At 47.1% G+C, this 20,354-nt stretch overlaps 1 protein-coding gene across 1 annotated transcript in view; it reads left to right on the top strand.

Moving 5' to 3' along the window:
- The window catches only part of MAML3 (mastermind like transcriptional coactivator 3), a 445,480-nt gene that overhangs the window by 418,898 nt on the left and 6,228 nt on the right, over positions 1–20,354 (top strand). Inside the window, exons 3-4 of the mRNA XM_065904192.1 lie at positions 12,949–13,203; positions 17,594–17,681. Of these exons, the coding sequence (XP_065760264.1) occupies positions 12,949–13,203; positions 17,594–17,681 (343 nt within the window). The remainder of the gene's footprint in view (positions 1–12,948; positions 13,204–17,593; positions 17,682–20,354) is intronic.

Here is a 20,354-nt window from a genome sequence, read left to right as displayed (position 1 = left end):
GTAAAGTACCAACCCCAGATTTCTAATGTGCCTCCTCTTGCTTCTCCTTTCCCGTGGCCTCCCATAACCCCACCGCAGCGGCTGGCCTGACTCTGCTCTCAGGAGTGTGGCAAGGGCCATCCTCCGCAGAGCCTTGCTGTGATCACACCTGGTTTGCCCAGAGACAGGTTGGACCGTGAGAAACCCAGCAGAGAGGGCTGACACAGAGCTTCCCTCCCCTCCTGGGGAGCGGGGAGACCAGGGGAAGGCTTCATAGAAGTGGCTCTTCCCAGGCATTCTCATCCAACAGCCCCCAGCGCCCCCTCCCTTGGCTGCAGGGAGGACAGAGGACGTGACCAAGCCTCCTCTGCATTGCGAGCCCTCCACTCCAAGCCTCCCTTCCCTTCTTCCTGTCTTGTAGTGGCTGCCGCAGAGAGCGCCATTTGGCAGCGTGGTGGTGCTGTTGTCTATAAATGGAAACACTGGCCTGACTCCCAGTATAACACAAGATAGGTCTCTGCAGCAGTTATGCAATCTGAGCTCTGATGACTTCATCAGAAGAGGGTGGGGGCAATGAAAGAGAAAGGTACAGGGTGGGGGAACAGTAACTTGGGAGGAAAATTTTCCCAGGAGCTCACCTGAAGACAATGGAGACTTCTTTTTCCTCCCCTCTCGATTTTTAAATCAAGAAAACAAAGGCAGCAGACAAACGGGTAAAAAAAAACCTCCTTCCTGGAGCCACTGACAAACCACTTGCAGTCCATGCAGTCACCTGGATCCAGGCTGTGTCCCCTGCTGTGGAGCAGGTCCCAAGCCCCTGCACTGGGTTTTCTGACAGCCCGGGGAAGCAGACAGCCCCTAGAGGTCAACAATGACATTCACTCATCTCCCTCAGTTCTTAAATTCGAAAGGCTGGGCTGGTTCTGGCCATGTTCTCTGGTTTCGAGCCTAGAATGGAAAAAAACTCTCGAAAGCAGGACGGTGCCCCCAAAGGAAGTTTATCTAGGTGCATCAGAGAATTCTTGCAAGATGTCAGTCCCCTTGGAGCCTTCTCTGGGACTTGAAGGCTCTTTGTTGAATTAACGAAAGCCTGGCTTATTTGCTGAACCTGTAGCCAAAGGCAGTCTGTTCACGTTCATGCCACGTCCAGGTCTAGACAGGAGAACTGCCCGTTAACAATGTCTGTTGCACACCCCAGAGTGTGAGGTGGGCTCTGATGGAAATAGACACTAGAGCCCCTCTCAAACTCACTACACTCCTGGTCTGTTTAGCCTAAATAATCTTTTTTTTTTTTTAATTGGAGGATAACTCCTTTACAGTGTTGCATTGGTTTCTGCCATATATCAACATGAATCAGCTATACATGTCCCCTCCCTCTTAAGCCTCCCTCCCACCTCCCATCCCGTCCCACCGCTCTGGGTCATCACAGAACACCAGGCTGAGCTCCCTGCACTATTCAGCAACTTCCCGTTAGCTATCTGGTTACACATGGTAATGTGTATATTTCAATGCTACTCTCTCAGTTCGTCCCACCCTCTCTTTCCTCCATTGTGTTCATAAATCTGTCTCTATTCCTGCCCTGCAAATAGATTCATCGGTATATCTTTCTAGATTCCATGTATATGTGCTAATATTTGTTCCTTCCTGACTTACTTCACTCTATATGTGCGTGCATGCATGCTCAGCAGCTTCAGTCGTGTCCAACTCTTTGTAACACTCTGGACTATAGCCCTCCAGGCTCCTCTGTCCATGGGATTCTCCAGGCAAGAATACTGGAGTGGGTTGCTGTGCCCTCCTCCAGGGGATCCTCCTGACCCAGGGATCAAACCTGTGTCTCCTGCCTCTCCTGCATTGCAGACAGATTCTTTACCGTTGAGCCACCGAAGAAGTCCCTTCACCCTGTATAACATAGCCTAAATAGTCTTAATGAGGTTTAGTTATTTTGGGGGAGGCAGGGAGGGTATATTATAGTTTAATGAATCCTCTAAATATTGGCCATTTATGTTGTTCCTTTTTCTTTTTTTTTTTTTTTGCTACTCAAAAGCATTTGTGCTATTTAAGATAAATATTTACACAAAGCTATGAATATTTCCAGGGAAATGAGTCCTTTGAAGTGGAATTTATGAATCTGATATACTCAAGTCTTTGATCACTCTGTCCCTCCACTCTGGAACCCATTTCCCTGTTGGCTAGCTGAGGCCTGTCGAGACATCACTTCCTCCAGGAAGCCTTCAGTTCCCTCCCAGGCAATCGGGGTTCCCTGGTGAAAGACCCAGAATTGTGACTTATGCCACCTCCTCTTCAAGGATGTCATGAGTGGCTCAGGAACTAAGGACTCCTCCCTCCCCATCAGAATTGTGGACTGCTTGAAAACAAGCAAAGAGACACTTTTTTTCTTTGCTCTTTTAGGTCAATTTAAATACTTTATTTCTTTACAACATGAGACCTTATAATATTTATTTGAAGCAATATGTTCATAATAGAAAATTTGAAAGAGCTTAAAAGCAAAAATCACTTAAAATCCCCATAAAACATGATTGTTCTGTGGCTAGTTTTAGTAACTGCTTTTTCTTCCCCTCTTCAGTATATATTGTAAGAGTTTGTATTATGTGATTAGATAGCCTGAGAAGGCATGATTTTTATTGGCTGCCTAGTATTCATGGTATGGATGTACCATAATTTATTTAATCAAGCTCCTATTGTTGCACACTAATGAACATTTAACCAATTTAGAGTTGCTTTGGTGGTGGAATTAATTACAACACAGGGATCAAAAGGACTCTATAATTTACATCAAAGGCAGAGGAAAAGCATAACTCTCAAAGTTGTGTTTCCACTGGAGGAATCTATGGTAACTATGTTCAAAGTACCGATAAGGACAAATAGTATTTTTGTTGTTTTTACCTCCAAGTAAGTCCTTGAAAGTCTGACCTTCTTATGGCTGATGGCACTCTCCCATCTTGCTCTGGACTGCCAACTTTAACCCTTTCTTTCATCTTCAGTGGAAGGTCCGGCAGCCTGGAGAAGCAGTCTGTGACAGGATTATCTTTTTCCCTCCTCTCTAGTCTTACATGATCTTGATCACATACAACTCATCACAGACAATCAGTTCAGTTCAGCAAATACTTATTCTGCTGCAGCTGTGGACGTAGCTCTATGCTGATGCTGGGAACGTGTGTGCGTGTGTGCATGCTCAGACACTTAGTCATGTCTAACTCTTTGCGACCCTGTGGACTGTTGCCCACCAGACTCCTTAGTCCATGGGATTCTTCAGGCAAGTATACTGGAGTGGGTTGCTGTGCCCTCCTTCAGGGGATCTTCCTGACCCAGGGATCAAATCCTGGTCTCCTGCATTGCAAGCAGATTCTTTACCACTGAGTCACTGGGGAAGGCCCAGTGCTGGGAGACCCATAATGAAATGTGTAGACCTTGCAGGAGTGTTGCCATAAGGTAATATCCTACCAGAAAATTACCGCTTATAAGCATTTAAAAGGGCTTCCCTAGTGGTTCAGCAGTACAGAATCCGCCTACCGATGCAGGAGACACAGGAGATATGGGTTGCATCTCTGGGTCGAGAAGATCCCCTGCAGAAGGAAATGGCAACCCACTCCCATATTCTTGCCTGGGGAAATCCTGTGAACAGAAGAGCCTGGCGGGCTACAGTTCATGTGGTCACAAAGAGTCAGATACAACTTAGCAACAACAGAAAGCATGTGGAAAGTTGGAACTTCCTACCTCTCCACCAGTTACTTAGTAAGAAATAGTGGTATAATCATGTATATATACCATGATCATGAGCATGGAAAATGTATTATTGTACTGGGCTGGAAGCTGAGAAGAAACGTAGAAACACATCAGAACATTCACATGGTTGCCTGTGAGTGTTAAAAATGAAAGTTGTCTTTTAAAAATAATACGTTTTTTTAATATTTATTTATCTGGCTGCACTGACTCTTTGTTGCAACAGACAGGATCTTAGCTGCAGCCTGTGAACTGTTAGTGGTGGCATGTGGGATCTAGTTCCCTGACCAGGGATGGAACCCAGGCACCCTGCATTGACAGCATGGAGTTTTAGCCACTAGGACCACCAGGGAAGTCCCCTTTCAGACATTATTTTTAAATTTTCCCAATGATTGTGGGGAGGGTGAAAATCAGCAAAATGTGTATTTGTTGAAGGGTCAAAAATCTGAGTAGGAATGCCATCTTGCTCACTGAGAACCTAGAAAGAAAATCAAGTTTAAAGTCTTAGACCCCATTAGCCTAGGAATTAAGTTAGAACCAGAGACACAGCACTTCCTTCACCCTGACTTTCTAAAGCTGCATGGTCAAGAAGTCACAGCAATCATAGTGATAACAAGCTGTTCGTTGTATGGTCAGGACATGCCAGTCACTGGAACCTCGATGGAGCCGAGTTTCTACCCAAGCCTACTGGGTTCCTCCCATGTAAACTGCTCCTTCTTAAAAGCCGAACAAAGAGCTTTCCTGCACCCATTTAAACAGACTTAGCATTGCACCCCCAAGTTACTGTCCTGTGCATGATAAGCTTGCTAAATTGGTATACTACCTCAAAACTCAGTCATCTTGATGACAGAGCCACATCATAAAACAAACTTTTTTATCCAAACTTCCTCAGTAATCTGCTGAGACAGAGGAGTTTATATGGGGTGGGTCTATTGGGGCACTGCTATGAATTTATTACAAGCAACTCTCCAAACCCACAGTGAAAAATTATTCTGGACAAGGACAAAGAAAGTCTTTAAAAGAAGCCACCATCCTGAAACCAAGTTTCTGCCCTGACACTTGATCAACTTCAAAGAGAATTCTAAGGTTTTATTTTATTTTGTTTCTTCCTTCCATTTCTGGTTGAATGGTCTAATCTTATGCCCTTTCTTTAAATGTCAAAGTTGATACCACAAAGGCATCCTAATTTTGGGTATCAGGCAACATATAAAACATGATGTATATTTTTGTGCTCTTTCAGCTTCATCCTTTGATCCCAATAGAGTGTCTACCTTTTTCTTCTATTCCTATTCCTCTCCCCCACCCCCCTCCTTCCCATTTCTCTTTACTCCAGAGCCCTCTTGGGTGGTCTGCTCAATTTAGACCAGATGCATGTTCTGGTCAGTGGAAAAAGTCAGAATCCCAAAGACTGTGGGACATCAGGCAAGTAACTTAACCTCTCAGAGACTCATTTTATTTTAATAAACAAAATAAGTTTGATTACACAGATGAAAACACTCATACAGTAAGGTGCCCCATACGTGTTAGTTGTCTTCTGTTGTTTTGGGCCTTTTTCATGTCTGAAGAGGGAACTTTCCTCAAATCTTGGCTTTCCTACCGTCTATCAGACCAGGAGACAGGAAGCCTAGTTCCGTTTGATGCTTTCTCCCTGAGCAAAGGAGTTGAACTGGCCTCACCCGTTCCTGGATCTTGGCTGCTCCTCAGCCTTCACAGCAGAGCTGCAGAAACACTGACCTTTCTGGAAGAATCACAGCATAGGCTTTCTCCAGAATTCTTAAGCTTATATTGCCTGCACAGCCCTCTGAAAATTAGATCTGTTCCAAGTGCAGAAGAATTTGCAGTAGAAACCTAAGTGGCTCAGCACTCTGACTTGCTTTGGAAAGTGCAGGGTTTGTCAGACAGTGCTGACACCCCAGGTTGCAGTCAGGGCTCATACACCAGGATTATTTGCCCCAGTGAGTCTCAACATACGGGGCATCGTGCTGATCGGTGTGTGTGGTCAGTTGCTCTGTTGTGTCTGACTCTTTGTGACCCCGTGGACTGTAGCTGGCCAGGTTTCTCTGTCCATGGGATTCTCCAGGCAAGAATGTAGGAGTGGGTAAGCATTCCCTTCTCTAGGGGATCTTCCTGACCCAGGGATCAGTCTCAGGTCTCCTGCATTGCAGGTGGATTCTTTAACATCAGAGCCACAGGGAAGCCCTCTGGTTATCCTGGGGCATGTTAAATTGCACCCAGAGACTCTCCTTCTGGAGACCTGGAGTAGAGTCTGAAAATGTGCATTTCTAACAAGCTCCCAGGTGATGCTAATGATGCTGGTCCTAACCCCCCCCCCCCCATGGTTCCCCAACAGCCAACCCCACCCTGATAGTGGAGAAGGTTTTAGCACCTACTTAGCCATTTCCTCTCTATAGCCCATTCATCCCCAAAGTTCCCCTTGTCGAGGGAGGAGTCCTGATGGATATGCTGTCCATTTGAGGAGGTGAGGGTAGAGGCCAAGCAGTCAGGTGGCCTCCGGAGCCTGAGAATGCCAGTTCACTACCCTGAGCCCCGGGGGATCCACCCAGCTCCGCAGTGGGTGTCGGATTCTGATACGAAACTGCTGAACTCCTTCCCAGCAAGTGTGGTGTTCTGCGTGAAACGCCAGCTTCCACCTCTGAAAAGACTTCCTCTTTCTGAAACTTAAAACTTGACCAGTACCTTTGCAGGAGAAAGCACCCCGAGAGTGCTGATAGGTTGGACACAGAAGCGGCGGGATGTATATAAAATCTAGACAAAATTCCATTTTTTTTTTTTAAATTACTTGACCCGCTTAAGTGTGTGTGTGAAAAGCACAGATTTGTTTTCTGAGACATGCCTTTTGTTTCTATACTAATTTTACTTTTCCCTACCGTGAACAATCCTCCTGTCTCCCCCCATTTCCTCCGGCACCCACTTCCTTCCCAGTGACGCCCGGCGAGGAGAGGGTGGCGAAGTGCGCCCCGGAGCGCGCAGCGACCTCCCCGGCTGCCGAGCAGCTCCCAGGCCGAGGACCGGGGGCCCCGGGGCGGCTCTCCCGGCCCCCTCGGCCCCCCGCGCTGCCCCCGCCGGCGCGCGGACCTCCGGCTCGGTTTCTTTGTTAAGAACGCCTGCGCGGAGAGGCATCTTCGGCCCTTCAGGGGCGCACGGGTTCCACTCCTGACTTCTCAGTCCCCAAAGGGCTTGTAAGCACAGAGGCTCGAGTCGAGAGGCTAAATTACGCCCCAGGGGGCTTCTTAAGTAAAATCCTAAATTTCATTTAGGCTCTTCGTAAGCCCTCCGATGGCGAAGCCGCTAAGCCCAGGCTCGCCCGCCCCCGGCGCCGCCCTCCCGGCGCCGGCTTCGCGCAGACGGGGTTACGGGGGATCCCTGGCCCTCTCGGGCGGCCCGCCCCCCGGGTTTGGGGTACGCCACTGTCCCTCCCCTCTCGGGTCGCCTCCGCGCCCATCACCTCCCCCAGCTCCCGGCCCTTCCGCTTCCTTCCTCCCCCACCCCCCACTGAAATCGCCCTCCCCTCGGGCTGGAAGCAGAGTCGGTAATAAGAAACCAGTTCAGTGTCAGTCGGATAGAGGGGGGAGATAACCCCAGAGATCCACGGCAATGGAGAGAGAACTCGTTTTGTGTAAAGAGGCCTCGAGTCACCAGGGAATTCCTGGATTGTCTCGGGCTGTCGTGTGTGATGTCCATCACGCCGTGCGAACACCATCTGCTCGGTATTATGCTCTCAGTTGCCAGGCTACCTGCTGTACGCAGTAACACTTGACTGCCTGGCTCCACGCTCGCAGCGTTAGCCCAGACGCGCCGGGCGGGGGGACCGGTGGGGGAGAAAGGCGAGTCATGATTAAGCCATCTGCAGGCTGGGGGCGGGGGGACACGCCGCGCGGGCGGAGCGGGCGGGCTGGCCGCGAGGGCCGGGCTGACACCACCATCTGCTGGGGCAGAGGCAGAACAGCAGCTGTTCCTTGTTCCCCACCCCCACCCCACCCCCCGGAACACCTGAAAAAAGGCTGAAGCCCTCCGCATCCTCCAGACAGTTCTCCACTGAGCGCCCCCCACCCCAGTCTCCATCACCACCCGCAGCCTCCCCTCCAAGGAGCCGGCAGCCTTTGGTTCACCGCCAGCAGCCCCAGCCCTTCTCACCCGAACACGATGCATTTCTTGAAAACACGTAAGAGACATGAAGCTTCCCTGTGCATAGATTTATAAATAAACAGCTGGCTGCTCTTAAGAGATATTTTTACCACAGCTGTTTTTTGAAGTAGAAAACGGCCTCTTAGGGGGGAGGTAGGATGTTTTTTATACCTCCTACCTCTCTCTCCAGCCCATAGAAAATTGTTAAGATTTTTTTCCCTGGAGGAGAAGATACGTAAAATATATTCATTGGTTTTGATGCCCCCCCCCCCCACCTCCTGTATTTTACTGAGGAGTGAGAGCTTTGGGAAGTAATGAAGATCTATGTAGTCAATTGGATTTCTGAGAGGAAGAGATGGAATTAAGATTCTGGGTGGAAGGCAAGGGAGATCGTTGGGCAGGGGATGGAGTGGAGAACAAGCTAGTAATTAAAACTAAAAATACTGCATCATTTGGCTTCAAGGCATTACATTTCTGGTGACGAAAGCTCAGCCTGGCTTTCTCTAATTGCACACACAGTGTGTGTCCTCTTTAGAAACAAGAGCTGTGGCTTGAAATCCTGAAATTCGACAGACTCTTGCTCATTAAGAACTCTTAGGCTGGAGGTTAAAAGCCACCATGTCAAGTGAAACAGCTAATGGCCTCAGCCAGCTCAATTTGTAAGGGAGTCGCTTGGCGTGGCTTCCCGCTTGGCATACACACCTAAGGCTGGGGCCCTAGCATCACTCTGTTGAATGCAGCAGAACTGGTTGGGAGAGGTGTGTCCACCTAGGCTCACAGACGTTTCCTATGGAAGGGAGCCTTTTAAAAATGCGCGTAGCCCTCCTGCCTCTCCGGGTTCCATTCGAGTCACTGCAGGGAGATCGGTCTTCAGGTCTTCAGTGAGAAACCTGAAGGCAAAATCTTTGAGAGGGAATCATTCGGGGAAATACATAATCCTGGGAGGTAATAACCAAACTTTCCCTTTGGGAAGGGTTTTTCCCACTGTGCTTTTGAAGTATAGCACCACCCCCAGCCCCATCTGAAAGTAGACCATTGCTATGAAATCTTTCCTAAGCCGAAATGGCCTGCAGTGAGTAAGCAAACACCTTAGGACGCATCTTGCCAAGAGTGTGCAGAATAAATAGAGATAAAACACAGATGCTCACAGAGTTCAAAGCTGTGGCGACTCGCCGCTGAGATGCTGCGTGTAGTTCCTGGGGGAGGGCCTTGGCGTGCCCCTCTCACAGCTGGGGGTGCCTGCTGTCTCTATAATCACTCCCCGCAAAACAAACTCTGATGATGTTTTAGATTTTCACCTTTTTCTATAAACTCTAAAATCTTCTTCAGATATCTCCTGGTTAGCAAAACCAGGTACCAGTGTAGGTCTTCTGTAAAAGCTAAGTGGCGTAAAGTGAGCTTTTGAAAAGTGAGTGATACCTATAGTTACTTTTGGTCCAGGAAGACAGGGACGGGAAGTGCTGAGATGAATCTACATCCTCACCTTATTTGCCTCTCTCTTTCTGGGTGGGGAGAAGGCTGGGAAAGCAACTTATCACTACTTACCACTTCTGGGCAACCTCACCAGGTACTTGCAGGCTGATCTCATAGGACAAGAATATCTCAGAGTGCACAAAGATAAACGGGGCCAGCCCACACCATAAGAGGCCAGACCTCTCATAAAACCAAGCTGAAGAAAACTTGATCTCCCCTTGGGTCTCATTTTCTTTTCCCACTGTCTCCTCCTTATCAAAACTGGAGGTTTCAAATATGCTGAAATACACAGAAAAAAAAAAAGCTGTGTATCTGTATTTTCGCTGATTGGTTAACTGTCTGTTGTGTGAATTCCTTTGTTAAAGTGTTAAGTCAGTTGGCCATTTGTCTCCAAAGGTGGCAAGAAACAGCTTTATCCCACTGGAAGAAAGGGTTTGGAACACAGGCAGCAAGTTTAGGGGGAAAAGAAAAGAGTAAAATATCTTGACCTCTGCAGGGATTAGTCTTAAAGTAAACTTTCTGGTAGCATAAAGTTCCAGGCATTATTGAATATGTGGTATTTTTATTAACATAAATATTTCATAACTCTCTACCTTTTCATTGTCTATGTACAGAGAAAATACACAAGGACAATAAGTTTTAACTTCAGCAACATCACACTTACATTTGAAAACTAGAACACAGTGTATTTGTGGGACAGATACTGTATATTTAGTTTACAAGCAGTTCTTAGGTTCACTCTTGGCACTATGAACCCATAGTCTAGAAGAAACCCGTGCTCATGGAAAGAATACTGAATTTAGTCTCAGAATCAATGTTTCAGTTCTGTGAATGCTGATTCTTCCGTTTACTAACTGTGTGGCCTGAGCCACCACACTAACCAGAGCTTTCTTAAAACTATTTTTTAAAATTTTATATAAGTATAGTTGATTTACATTGTTGTGTTTCATTTCTGCTGTACAGTAAAGTGACTTTTGCATATATATATACACACATTCTTTTCACATTCTTTTCCATTATGGTCTGTCACAGGGTATTATATATAGTTCCCTGTGCTACACAGTAGGACTTTATCCATATATATGTTTATCCATCCTATATATAATAGTTTTCATCTGCTGATCCCAAACGCCCAGTCCCTCCCTCCTCAGCCACTCTCCCCTTGGCAACCAAAAGCCTGTTCTCTGTATCTATAAATCTGTTTTTGTTTCATGAATATATTTATCTATGTCATATTTTAGATTCTACATATAAGTGATAACACATGGTACTTGTCTCTCTCTGCCTGACTTACTTAGTATGATAATCGCTAGGCCCATCCATGCTGCCGCAGGGGCAATATTTCAGTCCTTTTTGTCACTGAGCAGTATTCTATTGCATAGATGTGTACCACATCTTTATGCATGCATCTGTGGATTTAAGTTGTTTAGATTTAGGTTGTTTCCACATCTTGGCTATTGTGAATAGCGCTGCTGTGATCACAGGGTGGCATGGATCTTTCCAAATTACAGTTTTATCTGTCCAGGAGTGGGATGGCTTGATCATATGGCAACTCTATTGTTAGTTAGTTTAGCACTACTAATCCAACCTTCTTGAGCTGTTGTTACCTGGATGAGAGGAGTGGTGGGGTTTTGTTTGGTTTTTTGTTTCTTGTTTTGTTTTGTTTGGGTACGGGAGGGAGGGAAGAAGATCCAACACCATTCTGTGTTTTGAGAGGAAACTCCCCTCAGGGTTGAGTGTATTGACACTGAAGAGGAAGAAAAGTGGAAAGAGGACAACTATTAAAATCCAGTTTGACTGCATGTTTTTAATTTAGGATGGCTCAAAAGAGGCAGATAAAATTCATGTTGTTCACCAAGCAGGCTTGTTGAATGCATTAAGGAAGGAATGCATTAATACTGATGGAAATACCATGGCAAATAGAAGTAATATATAAAATTTGATAACTACTAAACATTCATTTAAGACACTTTTGTGTCTACATCTTTATAACCTTAATTTCCTTCACCACGTATAACTGGGACTAATAACCAGTATGAAAAACTGAGTATCTAGATTTTACAATGAGGAAGTCTTTCTTAAAAATCCAGTCTAACTGCCTAAAAAATTTTGATGTAGATTTATTCTCATTTGTCTCTCATGATCTAAGTCTCATAACTGTCCCTCACAAAATGACTGTGTATGTCCTTATACATGTATTCATGTAATTTGTATCCTTCTCAGACAGCAGCTTCTCTTTGTTCAGATTAATTACTTGAAACTTGAGTGAATTAAAGGGAATCTTTCTGTGGAATGATCAGATAATACTTTGCCATTGCGAGGTGTGCTTGGTAGAATGAACAGGAAAGGAAGCATCAGGAAACTACGTCTTATGGCCACGCACCTACTTTTCCCATCAGTTGTTTGTTCCCAGAGGTCTACACGGTTGGGTTGTTGCTTCACCTCTGAGCACAGTCTTGGAGGAGTCGCCTGGGCTCTGTATGAGGAGTTTCCTATCTCCTGTTCCTTAAGGACTGGTCCTTAAAAGTTGACATCCTTTGACGGACTGACATAATTATTGAATCTAGAGACCCAGTTCAACCCCCAGCATTTACATTATCTCAGACACCTGAGACTCAATTCTGTTTTTAAAGATGTTAGGAGATTCCATATCTTTGGTCAGTGTGAAGTGAAGTCACTCAGTCGTGTCTGACTCTTTGCGACCCCACAGACTGTAGCCTACCAGGCTCCTCCGTCCATGGGATTTTCCAGGCAAGAGCGCTGGAGTGGGGTGCCATTGGTCAGTGTAACACATTCCTAGTTCTTGCCATCAACAATTCTCACTAGCAGGATTTTTTTTTTTTTTTTTTTTTTTTTTTTTTGCGTATGTCAGAGCTTTCAAATGTCACAATTAATTAGAATTTCATCAAATAGCAGTTCTGCTGATTAATCAATTCCAGCAGCATTCTATAAATGTCTCTCCTACTATGTAAGTAGCCCATTTTGGCCAGGCAGGCAGTGAGGAGGAAGAGGCGGTCAGGCTGCCTCATATCAGACTGAAAATGAGCCCCACCTGAGGGCTTATTCCCTTTCCTTCGGAGGAACACCGATGGTTAGCTGAAAATGCAATTCTTATTCTTTAGCCAATCCTATCAGAAACAGGGGCTTCCCAGGTGGCCCAGTGGTAAAGAATCCGCCTGCAATGCAGCAGATTTAAGAAACATGGGTCCCATTCCCCAGTTGGGAAGATCCCCTGGAGTAGGAAATGGCAACCCACTCCAGTATTCTTGCCTGGAGAAATCCCATGGACAGAGAGCCTGGGTGACTACAGTCCCTGGGGTCACAACAACCGACACGACTTAGTGACTAAACAACGACATCAGAAACAGACTGGACCTGGCCTCAGATTCCGCGGAGCCATCACCAGCCCCCTGTAGCGCCTGCAGCCCCACTGTGTTAAGAGCTTGGAGGACCGCTGTGTTCTCTTTATGGAAATGTGATGTGTGCCACTGGGGATCCCGTAGGGAGGGAATACCGCATGCCCCATCCCCCTGTGCTTTCGTTCAGATATGAAGTCACCACATTCACTTCTTTCCTCTCTTCTCTTCCCTTCTCTTCCTGTTCTCCCAGGAGCAGCACCCAGTGGGGCTTCCCCGGACCACGGGCCCCATGCAGTCCTCCGTGCCCCCGGGCTCAGGGGGCATGGTCTCCGGAGCAGGACCCGCGGGGCCAGGCTTCCTGGGCAGCCAGCCCCAGACAGTCCTCATGAAGCAGATGCTCATTGACCAGCGGGCCCAGCTGATGGAGCAGCAGAAACAACAGTTCCTGCGGGAACAGAGGCAGCAGCAGCAGCAGCAACAGCAACAGCAGATTCTCACAGAGCAGGTAACTCACGCCCATGGTGGGCTTCATGGGATTCACAAACATTTCTGCAGGGCTGGGTGTCTGTGAGCGAGTCTCAGGTCTCGTCCTTCATCCAGAAAGTCACTGGCCAGCACTTCCCGAGACTACAGAAGAGCCTGCAGAATTTAGACCTTTCCATTAGTTAGGCTTTTTCTTAGAATGAATTGGTTTGTTCTGAAAAGACAGGCTTCAGCCATGCATTTGAAGACCCCCTTGCCAGAGACCTGTCTTCAAGTCTGGCTTTTTGCTTCTGGTTTCTGGTACCGGGGGTCTGTGGAATCAGCATGGGGGTGGCGGGGGTAGAAGGGAGCTGGCTTACATTCTTCATAAATTCTGATATTCCCAGCGGGAAGAAAAAAGAAAGTAATTCAGAGAACTTTGTTTCTTGGAGGAAAAAGTCAGAAGGGGGGATTGAGAAGAATTCTCACAGCGTTGGTCATGAACAATGGAACGGGAACAATTGCAGAATAATAGGGCCCACAGAACTACTTGGAAACCTGAACTCCGGGTCACAGAAAGGGTGCAAACTTGAGAAAAATTCCCAGCAGCTTTGAAAACAGCTCAGGAAATCTTTGAGTTAAAGGCCTAACACAGAGAAAGCTTTACCTGAGGCGTGTTTGACCACCGTTGACACATAATTCCTCCGGCTTTGAAAGGAAGCCTTGCTGTGGGCTGCTCCTCTGAGCATCAGTGTCTTGTTTTTTAAGAGGCCCTTGCCTTATTTCGTGTTATCCTGAGAGAGGCCTGAGGTGTTCCATCTAGTCCGTCCCTAGATGGCTCCAGTGGGGGGTCTGACCCGTGCATCTTGCCCTTCTCTTATAGGAGCCGTCTAAGGCTCAAGGTCCACAGTTACCCTTCTAGAATGTTCCTAATAGGATCTGAATTTTGGACATTTATCAAGCATCCTCCACCCCACCCTTTCTACACAAGATGTTGTGTAGGACCAGAGGCACGTTGAGGTCCTTAGCGACCAAGAGCAGCGTTCAAAGTAACACCAGTCATCCCCCCGAAAACAGAAAAATTGCACAGTTCACTTAGCTTCCCTTTTTCGCTTTTGTTCTTGAACAGCTGTGTAATTATCTCCCTTTTTACCAAGGTCAGTCAGCCGCCTGGCAGCTCTTGTACAAACAAACCTCTGTCCCTCTCACCCTGCGTAAGGTGTGTGACAAGGAACCGCACTCATGTCTCTCCGACAGTGATAAATGGGGCTCCCGAGGGGAACGCGGGGGAGCTGGGCTTTGCAAATCCTCCCCTAGCCAAGCCTAGGAAGTGTCCGATGTGCCTGGTCCTTTAAGTGTTTGTCTTGGATGGGTGTGCTATGACCATGGCACAAAGGGGAGTCGGGGTAACCAGGCCAGATTTGGCTGTGCCAGTCCAGGGGTGTCCCTGCTCAGTGAGACCAGCCAAGCCCAGGGATGAGGAAGGAGGTGGAAGGAAGGAGAACCGCCAAGGATGGTGCCCACAGGCCACGGGGCCAGACAGTGCAGGACCCTTCAGAACCCAGGACGCAGAAGACAGACACAGGGCTCCTCAGAAAAGCTGGGGAATGGGAAACAGCAAGGAAAAAAAAGAAGAGAGCGTGTAATTCCTTAATGACTGTGTGTACCAAGAAAAGACCAGTTTACTCTGGGCCACATCTTTTGCTTGTGGTATGATTCTGGAAAAAAAACCGCTTCACCTCTCTCATCTGCCGAATAGATTTCCTATTTCCCAGCCTTCTTCCTGATGTTCTCATGAGGCACGTGTGTAAAATCCTTAGGAAACAGCACAAGGTGGGGCTCTGTCACATGACCCTGGTGTCACAGAGTGTGATGTCAGCTGCAGCCACAGGTGCCAGCCGTCCGGTGGGACCGGCCAGAACTGGGGCAGAGGGATGGAGCATGCCACCTGCCCCTGGGGACAGTGCTTATCGACGCAGCTCCCTGGGGGTCTACACTCTTCAGGATGAATGTGGCCATATCAACGCCAAGCTGATTTTCTCGGTCCCTGCAGCAGCAGAGAAAGTATCCTAACGTTTTCAATTTTCCAACAGCGTACTGGGAACACATGGGTTTCCCTGAAAGGACATGGGAGGGAAAACAGAAAGATTGGGGATCTGGCATATCTTTGGGAACATTCAAATGGTTCTCAGTGAACTTAGAAATCAGAACAGACCAAGTAGAAACCAGGTGTGAATTCACATTTAATGCATTTTTCTCAGCACGCAGAGCGTGTCAGCTGCCATCCGTTCACTAAGGTTCAGTGGATCCTGGAATTTTAGATCTGAAAGAAATGTTAATCATGAAGTCTCTTTATTTTACACATGAGGAAAACTGAGGCAGGGGAGCTGACATGATTTTTTTTTTTAGAGATCACAGAGCTAGCAAGAGCCAGAGGCTAGACTGGCACCTTGGACCCCCTGATTCCTGACCCACAGCCCACCACCCCAGACTCCTCCAGGGTTTATACCCATTTGTAGGTGGGACACTAAAATTCTTAGATAATATGAGAAGTTTGGCTTCAGAGAAGCTTTTAAATGCTCAGCTTACTTTCAATAATGTTCTTAGATTGCTGCCTAAAAGATTAGCGTGGTTTCTTGTCTATGCTGTGTCTACACAATTAATTCATTTCAACAGCAAAACACCATGGTAGGCCCTACAGGATAGGGTGAACAGAGGCCATTCTTTTCTTCAGTTGCCAGAGTGCTGGCTGGCCTTGTCAACAAAAAGAGAAAAAAGAAAAAAAAAAAAGAAAGAAAGAAAAAGAAAATTATAGAGCTGCCCAGGAACAAAAACAAGAGAAAAAAAATAGAAATAAACACATGTGTTAAGAAGTGGTCAATGTGTGTTATTTTTATAATGAACACTCTGAAGAGCAGAACCCTGGTTATTTGTTTTTCTAGCCCTTGCAGATGAAAGGTGCTTAATGAATATTCCACAGCTGCAGAGGAGGCTAAATGACACCCCGAAGGTCACTCAGCTACTTGACATTAGACCCAGAATGAAAATCCCTTTCTTTGCTCTTTCCACCTCATTCTTATTTTCTCTCCCTTTTCACATTCAGCATGATAATGATACATAGTAGCCTCCCCAGTATATTGGTAACAGGACCGGCAGTGCAGAAGCCCAGAGACTGGAAGAAGAAAAACTAAAACACAGGCCTCATGGTTCCTGGTGTATGTGGAATCCCACGCGGTTCCCTCAAGGCAATAGATGCTGTTTTTTTGACTCGTGGAGATGTATTTTGCAGGCAGTGTGACACCCTGGGACTAAAATGAGGCTTTTTTAAAATAGTCCCTGAGAATTCCATCTTCCTATACCCGAAGCATCTATTTTAGGTCATTAAAAATTAGGTGCTTGTCTGTCTGAGTTCGGTCCCCACGATACTGAGAAAGGCATGCAGCTGATACTGAAAAAGCAAAGTCAGAACTGCCTCCCTGGGCTTCCTGGTGGCTCAGGGGTAAAGAGTCTGCCTGCCAATGCAGGAGACATGGGTTTGATCCCTGGCCTGGGAAGACCCACAAGCCATGGAGCAACTAAGCCCATGCGTTACGACCATTGGACCTGTGCCTAGAGCCCAGGAACCGCAACTCACGTGCCCGTGTGCTGCGGCTGCTGAAGCCCTCTTGCCCGAGAGCCCACACTCTGCAACAAGAGAAACCGCTGCCACGAGGAGCCCGCTCACCGAAACTAGAGAAAAGCCAATGCAGCAACAGCAACCAAGCACCACCAAAAATGAGTAAAATTATTTTGTTTAAAAACTGCCTCGGTGACTACACATCCCTGTTAAGCCAGCAAGACCACATGGCAGACATGCCACAGAGGTTCGCCAAGGTGGAAGAGGTGGCTCTGACAACCAAAAATCGGAAACACCCTAAATAGCCATCCCTTGCAGCACAGATAAAGCCACGGAGGTATGTTCTTTTGGGGGGAATACTACTCAACAGTGAGGACGAACCATCCACACTGCAGGCATCAACCTGGATGAAGCTCGAAAATGCAACGAATGCAAAAAGACAGACACAAAAGCCAGACTTAAATACCATGTCTAAACCCACTTCTATGAAGTACAGAAGCTGACGTAACTAATATAGAGTTGGGTTGGGGGTGCTCCCCAGGGGTCAGGGGGAGGGTAGTGATGGGGAAGGGACAGGAGGGGCTCCTGGCAACATTTGCGTCTTGAGCCAGAGGCTGGTTCCCAAAAGTGTGTCCATTTGGGAAGATCCCTCACACTGTATATGGGTGCTGCATGCCTGGGTGCTTACCTATATGTGCGCTATTCTTCAATACAAAGTTTAGTTTGTAAAAGCCGCCTTCCTCAGGATGGCTGGGGTATTTAAGTGCACGGTCGCTCCCGTCTCACCTCCTGGCCCTGCTTGTCCTTGTCGTTGCAGCAGCTGCAGCAGCCGCACTTACCCCGGCAACACCTGCAGCAGCAGCAGCGGAATCCGTACCCGGTGCAGCAGGTCGCCCAGTTTCAAGGTGAGGCCGGCGCTCGCCTCTGCCATTGTATTCCTTCCAGCGGGGAAGTTCAAGTGAATGTCACCCGGTAACAGTGCCTTGGGAGCTGTGTTTGGTGTCCAAGTAATAGTGAAAATAGTTAAGACCTGATGTACCAATCCGTCAGAATACCAGGCATTAACCTTTCAGCCACTGGGCCCCAGAGACATCCTGGTGGTCCCAGGGTGGGGTCATGGTGACTTTGGGGCTAGGACCAGAGCAGCTATTCTTTATCAAAGTACAGAAGTATTTCAATATTTTAACAACCAGGGCTTCCCTGGTGGCTCAGATGGTAAAGAATCTGCCTGTAGTGCAAGAGATCCAGGTTCAATTCCTGGGTTGGGAAGATCCCCTGGAGTATGAAATGGCAGCCCACTCCAGTATTCTTGCCTGGAGAATCCCATGGACAGAGGAGCCTGGAGGGTTACAGACCATGGGGTCACAAAGTGTTGGACACAACTGAGAGACAAACACTTTGACTTTCCAAAGACATCCAGATGCCTGTTGACCCAGTATCAGCCTCGTTGGTATCTAGATCACATCTCACTGACCACAGTGGGGAAAATCCTATGTCACGTTTTTCTTACTAATCCTAGCAGGTCTGCTGACCAAAGTCCTAACTTCCAGCAACTGCAGTGGAGGAATCTAGCCTTGAGCAACCACTAATCTCTGAACATAGAAGACAAACAGGGACTTGAGCTTGACTGGACGGTCTTGATCCTGCTGCCCTTTGCACAAATCCTGAAGCATGGCCCCAGGAGGGATGGCGGCACTGTCCGGGGTTGCCGTTCCTCTGTAGATTGCTGTTATTCAGTCGCTAAGTCCTGTCCGACTCTCTGCGACCCCATGAATTGCAGCACGCCAGGCTTCCCGGTCCTTCACCATCTACAGGAGTTTGATCAAACTCATATCCATAGAGTCAGTGATGCTATGTAATCTTCTCATCCTTTGTTACCTCCTTCTCCTCCTGCCTTCAATCTTTCCCAGCATCAGGATCTTTTCTAATGAGTTGTCAGCTCTTTGAAACAGGTGGCCAAAGTATTGGAGCTTCAGCTTCAGCATCAGTCCTTCCAATGAATATCCAGGGTTGATTTCCTTTAGGATGGACTGATTTGATCTCTTTGCTGTCCAAGGGACTCTTAAGCATGTTCTCCAGCACCACAGATTGGTCGCCTCAAATATCAACCCGTTTTATCTCCAACAGAGGGAACCCCCCTCTGTGTCTTATATGATGGTGGAGGATGAATCTGAGGACCCTCCCCAGTCTCATCCACAGGAGTTTTCAGGGGGGCATAGGAGTCATGAAGCAGCAGAAATCCTAATTCCTGTCCTCTATCCTCTTGGAGGACCTAGATCAATGCATCCTCACTTCTCAAATGTTACCTCTCAGTTTGACAATCTGCCAGAAGCCAGGAAGTCCCTTGCACAGAAGTATGCATATATAGTAAATAAATAAAAACTTTATGGATCATTTTACAAGAGCTACCCTTTTCCATAGACTGCGGGTGAAAAATTTATGATCTGGGGTAGCATTTTTCATTCTTCGGGTTGCAACACCCAAATAGTTTGTGTCCAACTCTTTGTGACCCTGTGGACTGTAGCCCACCCAGGCTCCTCTGTCCATGGGGATTCTCCAGGCAAGAATACTGGAGTTGGTTGTCATGCGCTCCTCCAGGGGATCTTACCAACCCAGGGATCAAACCCAGGTCTCCTGCATTGCAGGTGGATTCTTTACCATCTGAGCCAACAGGAAAGCCCATTGAAGATAATTTAGTGGGCCACAACCAGCATTTTTAAAATGAAATAATAGGAAAAAAATGATCGGAGTGTATCATAATGAGGGCAGCTTTTGTTTCTGTCCTGAGCCCACGGGTGTGAGTACTGTGAGTTGTGGTTCAGAGTCTGAAAGCCGCTGGTGTTCACAGCCAGATCTTCCTGAGGATAGCCTGTGGACCCCCTGGGGCTTGAGCAACTACCACCCTTAAATCTGTGGGACAGTTACATCACTTCAGATCCTTCTGGGCCCCACACAGGGAAGGACAAAAGGAATTGGGCTGTCCATAAAAGTTCTGTGTAGTAAATTAGTGCCAGTATTCTTTGAAGAATTCTATTTCTCACTTGGCCATGGGTGCGGAAGAGTTACTGTTCCAGGCATGGTTTTTGTTGCAGACACCGAGCCCTCCTTTTATACCTGTAGTTCTCAGACTTGAGCCTGCATCAGGTCACCAGCGGAACTGGTTCAAAACATAAATGGCCCCCTCTCACTCCCAGAGTCTCTGATTCAGGAGATCTGGAGCCGCATCTGTATTTGCATCTGTATTTGCATCTGTAACAATTTCCCCAGAGATGCTGCTGCTGCTGCTTCTGGCCCAGGGGCCACACTTTGGGAACTGGTGCTTTATATTATGAACTAATTGAAACCATTAAATCTGATAAACCTGGTACCATGTCCTTTGAGTTTTCTAGATTCATAACTCATTATTTTTTAGAATAAAAAGACCCACCAAAATTTAGTAACTCCTCTATGAGTTATTCTAGATGGCTTGGCTCCAATTTAAAAGTTCTACTCTGAACTTTTCTAAAGCCCCAAATTACAGGCAGTCCACCTAAAAATTTCATACACTTAAGCTGAACAACCAGTTATATTTGAGGGTT

Source organism: Muntiacus reevesi, chromosome 13, assembly GCF_963930625.1.
Source record: "Muntiacus reevesi chromosome 13, mMunRee1.1, whole genome shotgun sequence".
In the NCBI taxonomy this organism is placed as follows: domain Eukaryota; kingdom Metazoa; phylum Chordata; class Mammalia; order Artiodactyla; family Cervidae; genus Muntiacus; species Muntiacus reevesi.
The sequence above is the reverse complement of the archived record's forward strand: the minus strand, read 5'-3'. Positions and strand labels throughout refer to the sequence as shown.